General features: G+C 43.6%; 2 protein-coding genes across 5 annotated transcripts; one reads left to right on the forward strand and one right to left on the reverse strand.

Annotated features, from left to right (window-relative positions):
* Positions 1-1,407: 1,407 nt before the first annotated feature.
* On the forward strand, positions 1,408-3,840 carry LOC125546605 (uncharacterized). The gene is made up of 3 exons (XM_087516589.1): positions 1,408-1,546; positions 1,644-2,823; positions 3,384-3,840. The coding sequence occupies exons 1-3, from the start codon at positions 1,521-1,523 to the stop codon at positions 3,384-3,386; spliced, it is 1,209 nt and encodes a 402-aa protein (XP_087372715.1). The 5' UTR covers positions 1,408-1,520; the 3' UTR covers positions 3,387-3,840.
* A 560-nt stretch (positions 3,841-4,400) lies between these two features.
* OGG1 (8-oxoguanine-DNA glycosylase 1) lies at positions 4,401-7,466 on the reverse strand. 4 transcript variants are annotated; one of them, XR_007298004.2, is made up of 5 exons: positions 6,643-7,466; positions 5,813-6,023; positions 5,052-5,315; positions 4,846-4,972; positions 4,401-4,744 (listed from the first exon to the last, which is right to left on the reverse strand). XR_007298004.2 is itself a non-coding variant. In XM_048705787.2 (4 exons), the coding sequence occupies exons 1-3, from the start codon at positions 7,392-7,394 to the stop codon at positions 5,079-5,081; spliced, it is 1,200 nt and encodes a 399-aa protein (XP_048561744.1). In that variant the 5' UTR covers positions 7,395-7,466; the 3' UTR covers positions 4,401-4,972; positions 5,052-5,078. The 4 variants fall into 4 exon arrangements, 2 of the variants coding, with proteins under 2 accessions (XP_048561744.1, XP_048561743.1); XR_007298003.2 differs by having other exon boundaries at positions 4,846-4,981; XM_048705787.2 differs by having other exon boundaries at positions 4,401-4,972.
* Positions 7,467-7,905: the final 439 nt, after the last annotated feature.

A 7,905-nucleotide genomic window follows, 5' to 3' on the forward strand; every position in this document is an offset into this window, starting at 1 on the left:
CATTTGATCTCTTCATGATGCTCCACTTGAACTTGCACATCACAACCTAACCCCACAAAGAACTCTCACAAAAACCATGTGTTAGCAAACAAAGCGTAATGGACAATGCTTACCATACCATGGGATCACTTGATCCCTCGGTACATCTTGTATACTTTGTGTGTTGATCAACTTGATTTATTCTTGACTTAATCTTGATCAACCTTGAAGCTTTCCAATTCTCTTCATTTGGATGATGTCTTGAAGGTAGACATGAATGATCACACAATCTTCTTCTTCAAGACATGCTTGTAATAAGCTCAACACTCACATGACTAATCTTTGGATAATTCCTTGAATAGCACCTTGGTCGACACAAACTCTCCTTGAAACCAACACATGTACTCCAAGAAAAGCCTATGGACAAAAGCTTCAAATATAACTCAAGGCAACCATTAGTCCATAGAGATTGTCATCAATTACCAAAACCAAACATGGGGGCACCGCATGTTCTTTCAGCTAAGATGACAGATATGAAAGAAAATTGGAGCCAATGTAAGCATGAACATGTGAGGCAATACCTGTCAGAATGAGGATACAGTGAAGCAAATCACCCCAGAGCAAGGCCGTCGGTCATATGAAATTCAGTGGGAGCATCATAGAAAGGAAAAAATGACACCCAAGTTGGAGACGGTTTCCTTAAGTCAGAATATTCATGCTTGTCCCGTGAGCAACAAAATCTCGAGGATGAGATTTCTTTAAGGGGGGAGGTTTGTAACACCCTGGATTTTGGCTCTTTCTTTTTCTTTTGATTTTCTGTGGATTTTGCTTTGGATTTCTTTTTCTGTGGCTCTGTAATCTGAAAACCGGAGAAGATGACCTCTTCTTCCTTTCCAGAGTGGTTTTTCATTCTCGAAACCATCCCAAGATCATGTCATTTCCCATCTTGTAGGTCAACACAAGGCCAGTCGACAACGGGGAGGGGAGGCGTCCTGAAGGACAGTAGTATTGGGCGGTGCACCATTGCTACCCGAGTTGCCTAGGAGGCACACAGGACTAAATCAGTTTATGTGCATCAAAGCAAAGGTATGGTAGGATGTACCAACAAATATATTTACAAATCAAAAAATCAACTCTCGTTCCAACCAGATTCAGCCAGAGCTATCTCTCTCCATTATCTACCACATAAAAAATGTATTCAACCATTTGTAGAAACAATGTTCCTCACATTAGAATTTTAAAATAAAACAATGGATAAGAAAGGAAGGCATTGCTAAGCTAATAAATTTCAATTTAATGCGCATGCTTCATGGCGCAACATGGCGTATAGTCGAAATAAAACCTCCACCGGATTAGGTCACTCCCACACACTAATCCACTAGTTCTATCTCAAAAAGTTTGGCCTACTAAAAAAGGTGTATTCGCAATATGCCGATATTTTGGTATCATCTCTCTCTCTCCCTCCCCCTCCCTCTCAGCGCGTGCATCTCTCCACTGACTCTACCAAGCAGTCACCGACATTCGCCCCTCCTAGTGACCCTATGGCGCATCTCCTCCATGAGAAAAGGTGAGTGCCCCTGATTTTTCCTACCTTCTCCCTGAGATCCAACTTCCCCAATTTCAGTTTTGTTTATTGATGATTCACTTCTTCTCTTTAATTTTAGGAACCCTAGATCCAAATTGACTGAGGGGATTTCTGACTCGATTCTGAGCCGCCTCGCTTCCTCGTCGGTGCTACCGCTCGATGATGAGGACCTTCTCCAGGAGATCCTCCTCCGCCTCCCTCCACAACCATCCTCCCTCCCGCGCGCCTCCCTTGTTTGCCCATGCCGGCGTAACATCCTTTCCAACCACAAGTTTCTCTGCCGCTTTCGCAAGCATCACCGGAAACCACCTCTGCTTGGCTTCTTTGCAAGGTGTTTAATCAGTAAAGCGACTGTCTTCACTTCTGTCCTTGACTCGCTTGACTGCATCCCTGCTGGTCGCTTTCTCGTGCCGCACAGCCACAACCCGTTCAAGGAGTTGCGCTTCATGGGATGCCGCCATGGCCTCGCTGTCCTATTCGAAATGTCACTACATTCCCCCATGCCAACGGGTTTGATTGTGTGGGATCCACTCAATGGTCAACAACACAACCATTTGACAATGCCATCAGGGCTCAATGGTGACAAATGGAAGTGTTGGAATGCCACTGTGTTGTGCACTAATGTCGAAGATGGTCATGTGCACGGTGATTGCTTCTCGAGCCCGTTCAAATTGGTCTTGATCTTCAACAGAGACACAGATGCTTCAACTTGCGTCTACGAATCGATATCTGGTGTATGGGGAGATATTGTCTCTGTGGTGACCAAGAAAGTAATTTCTCCTTTGAGACCCAGCATTCTGATTGGAAATGTACTTTACTGGTTGCTTGTTGGAGGTGAAGTCCTTGTGCATGATTTTGAAAGGCAGAGTCTTGGTCTGATTGAGAAGCCAGCAGACACACATAATGGACATGTCGAGCTTTCTTATCATCTCTTACGGATAGAGGATAATGGACTTGGTATGGCCATTGTGTCAGAACTTACAATTAAATTATGGGAGAGGAAATCCAACTGTGATGGTGTTGCTGGATGGGTGTTGCTGAAGAAAATTGCTCCACTGGATGGGTTGTTTCCGCAGACAATGCCTAGTGGTCACATGTGGATATTTTTGGTGGGGTATGATGAGGAAGCAAATGTGATTGTTCTGTCTACTATGAGTGGCATGTTCATGCTCCAACTTGATTCTATGCAAATCAAAGATATTTCTATGAGAATTAATCTATGTCACTCAGTCATTTATCCCTATAGAAATTTCTATACGGTAATACCTCACTATCTACATTGCACAAACTACAGTAATACAATTAATTTTTATTCGTTGACATTCATTCTAGTTACTTTTAGTTTCTTAGTCTGTGTGGTGATCTTATGGTGATGTAATTTCTTATACTCGGCAACACTTGAACTAGAAAAGGGGAAGAACCATAACTATTGTTGTCTCTTAGTTGATCTTTTCGCATGACTTTTCTAGCAGTTGGAAACTAGTTGATCTCTAATTTCTAAAATAGTATTACGGTAGGTACATTTGGAAGTTTAAAGCCTGATATCTTTTTCATTCAACATTTTTCTTCACAGATATATCTTGATAGTAATAATCAATTCAAATATCATTTAGTTTTTTCATCAAAAACAATATGTCATTTTCTTAATATGTGTATTATGTTTTGGCCCATTGGATATATCTAGTACATGTTCTCACAAGAATAATTCTGGATTACTATTTTTTTTGAACATGTAAATAGTCTTTACATATCTTGAAAAAGTATTATTATTGTTGTTTCTTGATATTAATCCCCTCTCACTTAGAGCAAACCATATTAGTGAATTTGAATAGGTGAGGAGAAGGGTACCCAGGCGAGGACTACTACAACTACACATATGGTGAATTGCGGAATATGACCTAGAAGGCACATGTGGGGGCTGGAATTAATGGGCATCATATAATCTAAAGCTTTGTATTTCCTGAATACTTGTATGACCATCTATCTAGTATGGCTAGCTTGAGCTCAAGTGCTAAGAGATGTAATAATAAATAAAGTTGTGAATCCTACTTAAGACTTCTAGCCCAATGTGGCATCTTATTCTAGTTTTAATGACGATCTAGCTATTCCATGTTGCAATACCAGATCGTGGCTTATTATCTGACAAATAATATTTTCTCAAGCCATAATTCAAGTGGTGTACCATATTTTTATAGAAGGAAGGGGATAATGCACAAGAAACTTGTGAGCCATGCAAACATCAACGCAAGCGGAACCACTCAACACCTACAACTCCAGTCACCGTCATTATATAAGGTAATGATGGCACATGGTGTCACAATTCTGCTACGTACACTCGTCTGTGTATACATCTATATAAATCATACCATAGAGCATGAATTCGACACTTTTTTTTTGATTCGGGAACTGAGGAGGCGAGATGAGTAAGTAGAGAAGAGATGCGTCGAGTCGTATTTTGGTAAATGCCCTCAACACTAAAATTTCCGTTTTAAATATCCATCTCTACCACTTGTTGTCCTCAGATTTTCATTACCCAAGAAATATTTATTATCACAAACCATATTTTTTTTAATTCATGACATAGTTTAGACTTTGATTGTTGCTTCAATATTTGAAAGTTTGCTATTATTGTCTTTTGCTTGAAAGGTAGTGAGATATTTTAAGTTTGCTACTCCCTAGTATTATTGTTCGACGAGCTCCCACACCGTCGTCTCCAGGCTGCCGCCGGCCTTGGGGAGGGGAGAGGAAAGGGGCAAAATGAAGGAATCTCCCGCACTCGTTGAACCAAAGGAACCGTAATCGTTGTTTGGGAGAGGATAGAACAACATAATTCAAATTGGGCGCTGATCAAAATCATACACACCTGAACATATCAGCATATTCACAAATCAAATTGAATATGAACTCTCGTTCTGATCAGATTCAGAGATATCTCTCCCATTATCTATGAACATATTCAGCATGTTAAACCATGTTGAATCAAGTACATGAATGGAGATCAGTTTTCGAGGGAAACTACATGATTTACAACACAAGTGTTCAAAATTCCTCACCGCCATTTGGCTAACAATATAATAATAGCCTCTACACCTCCCTTTTATATAGGACGCGGTAGGCCAATCATACACTAAGATAGCCTTCCTCTTCCAAAATTAAGATGGGGATGACTACTCATGCTATCTGTCATCAGAAGATGTGAATGGAATGTCAAATGTTACTTTGCTCAAGTACTAATGATTACTCTACTTGGAAAGAAAAAAGAACCTTCCAACGAATTCTACCAAAAGAAAGTTGCCATCATTTTCAGAGGATAGCGTTGGGTGGTTCAAAACATTTTCCAGCACTTCGTTTCAACAGGATTTCGGGTAATCAATCCGCTGACCTGCTCTGACATTCTCCAACATTTTCCTGCAAAAGCTAATACACAATACAAAAATTAGTGAACGAACATCATGGTCCCAAAAGACAACGAGAAAAGAAGGCAAACCTTGCTACAGTTGCTATCCATGCTCTCTCATGCCTGTATTTCAACCATCTTCTTCGCACGTTTCCTCTTGGTAGGTTTCGCGGTGTCACTGGTAACTTCGGTGGCCACAAGTTTTTTAGCAGGTAGCTGGCCAATAAAGAGAACATTCTGCGCCCAACCAGCATACTCGCCAAATTTGGCTACAAATGCATCGGCAACAACAATGCTCAGTTTTGGAGTCAGGCTCTTGCCAGCTAGCTCAGGCAACATATATTGTGTAGCAACCTGTGTAAAATCCACATGGTTAGGGTTTGAAGACTCAAACAAAATAGGCTTTCAGATCATCCAGAGAATCTTTCTTGACACTGCATCCTCAAGGTTCAAATGTATTTTTGATACCACACAAGTTGTTGTCATTTCTGAACAGAACTTTCATTTTGTATAAATTTCAGTGGCGATTGGTTACTTCACCCATTTCAAAGGATGAAAATTTTATTTCCCAACAACATAACAATTTGGTATTGGTACATCCATCACCCCATGAAATTTAAGCATGATCAGCTTAGGAAATGCATAACATGTTACCATGGTCCAAACTCTTACACTTCATCTAGGTGAAGCCTTCAACTTGTTGCTAACCAACAGAAACGGACTATCATAACTAAAACCAGCCCATCAAAACCACCGAATTTTGTGAGAATGGACAAAGAGTAGGTGGAAAGGAACATCAGATTAAGCCATTTTTACAGCAAGAATACAATGGTTAACCAGACAAAGCATACCTTCCAGACATGTGTGTCAACAGGAATAGCCTGATTCTTATCAAGAGAGAACAGAGCGATGCAGGCTGCAACTTTTGGACCAACACCTGGCAGCGTACAAAGACCCTCAATTACCTCCGGAAGTTCCCTGTCACGCAGCAAGGCAAGCCATTTTGCGCCTCCACCAGGCTTGGCCATCAATTCTTTAGCAGTGCCAACAACATACTTTGCCCTGCTCATTCGTAGGAACAGAAACATTTTCTCAAATCAGTTTAGTGTAAGTATCTAGTAATGCTGCATGAACTACAGATACTCATAACTGAGATATGATTCAGACAATCTATCCAAAATCAGTAATTGTATGTGTGAGGTTGTTTTTCCACAGTTGAAATTTATGCACACAATTAGACAAATGTGATACTGAGATTCTTCAGTACATTCATACATGTAAGACAGTAGGAAGTAGGATATCAATACCATCATCACTAAACAAGAATACAACTGCTCATCGCTTGAATTATTGAATAATCAGCCCCCTGATATGGCCACCCATAGCACAGGATTTTCATTTCTCAACAAACACGACAGGTGGACATATCTGGATGCTAAACAGAGTACATTAAGGACTACCTATAACTGAATTAACAGCAAGTAGATGGAACCATGTGCCACACAACACAAGCTGAAATAACAATTAGTTCATCTCAAGACAATGACGCTACAACAAAACCAGACTAGCTGTGCTGAATTCAACACAAAAAGACTGCCAATGCTTAGAGCGTAGCATAAATTGTACTCCGTATATAACTAAGAAGATAGATACAGTACACACGAGGCAGGAACTGACGGACCTGTACCCAAACCCAGCCTCCCGAAGCTCCTGCTCGGACACCTGCGCGAGCCGCTCGACAGTGGGGAACCGGTGGAAGACGAAGCCGCCGACCTCTCCGAGCCGCTCCCCGTATCCGGCCAGCGTCCAGACCATCTTCTCGATCCGCGCGATGTTGTTGTTGGAGGAGCAGAGGAACTGGAACAGACACTCGACCGGGTCCTGCCTGAGCACCCGTGCGCCACCGCCGCCGAGCCGTGCCGCGACCTCCGCGAAGCGCGCATCGGCGGCGGTGAACCGGACCCAGAGGTCGGTGAGGGGGACGGCCGCGTTCAGATAGTCGCACAGCGCGGCCCGGGCGGTGGCTACGGAGGGGGAGGCGGGGTCGCCGTTGTGGAGGAGGAAGGCGAGGCGGTCGTCGTCGGAGAGGTGGGAGAGGGAGACGAGGTGCGGGCCCACGGCAGCGGTGAATCGGAGCGGGGAGAGCGAGGTGCGGCGCCAGAGGAAGGTCTGGCCGGTGGGGAGGGTGAGCGGGAGGGAGAGCTCGGCGAGGGAGAGGGGGAGCGGGTGCCACTCCTCGCCGGCGAGGGTTAGGCGGCGGCGGGCGGGGGGAGGGTGCTGGTGGGTGGTCTCGGGCTTGGGGGTTTCTGTGGGTGCGGCCGGCGGTGGGGTGGAGGAGAGGAGGGCAGGGGAGGACGGCATCGGCGGCCTGACGGTGCGCTGGCGGCGAGGAGGCACGGCGGAGGCGGCGCGGGGGAGGAGCGGGGGACGCATGGTAGGGGGAAAACCGTAAGCTCAGCACGAAGGCGGAAAAGCGCGGTAACACATTCTCTTCTTCGCCTGAATGTACCGTTGGACGCATCCTGTTGCTCGACGCGGCTTTTTTACCGTTGGACGCATCCTGTTGCTCGACGCGGCTGACGCTCGTCACAGCGGGCAGTAACTCTACTATACCAGTCTGTTATGCATATGATATTAATCTAAATTATTATCTTTATAGTGCAAAAAGAAACATAATAGTAATGTTATAGTTGAATTCATTTATTAACTTGTAGGCTCATCTTCTTTTAGGAAGCGTTGGGTTACAGTAACATATTATGTTGGGACTTTAAACACATCTTTTCTCATTAAATACATGCCACATAAGCAAACTCATTTTGGACTGCACTGTGTTACTTGCTAAGTTACCCCCACTATAACTAGCCTAATGTGCAGTGGGCAGTCCCCCAGTGCAGAGTAGGCCTTGATCTTTTCTTTTCCCTTCAGAAAGAATAGATATTTGTAA

This window comes from Triticum urartu, chromosome 3A (assembly GCF_056163025.1).
Source record: "Triticum urartu cultivar PI428250 chromosome 3A, HENAU_Tu73, whole genome shotgun sequence".
Lineage (NCBI taxonomy): Eukaryota > Viridiplantae > Streptophyta > Magnoliopsida > Poales > Poaceae > Triticum > Triticum urartu.

Coding starts and splice junctions, on each gene's coding strand:
- LOC125546605 (XM_087516589.1), top strand. CDS start 1,521: ATGGCGCATCTCCTCCATGAGAAAAG. Junction 1,547..1,643: donor CATCTCCTCCATGAGAAAAG/GTGAGTGCCCCT, acceptor CTTTAATTTTAG/GAACCCTAGATCCAAATTGA.
- OGG1 (XM_048705787.2), bottom strand. CDS start 7,394: ATGCGTCCCCCGCTCCTCCCCCGCGCCGCCTCCGCCGTGCCTCCTCGC. Junction 6,024..6,642: donor GAGGCTGGGTTTGGGTACAG/GTCCGTCAGTTC, acceptor ACGAATGAGCAG/GGCAAAGTATGTTGTTGGCA. Junction 5,316..5,812: donor TTGACACACATGTCTGGAAG/GTATGCTTTGTC, acceptor GATTTTACACAG/GTTGCTACACAATATATGTT.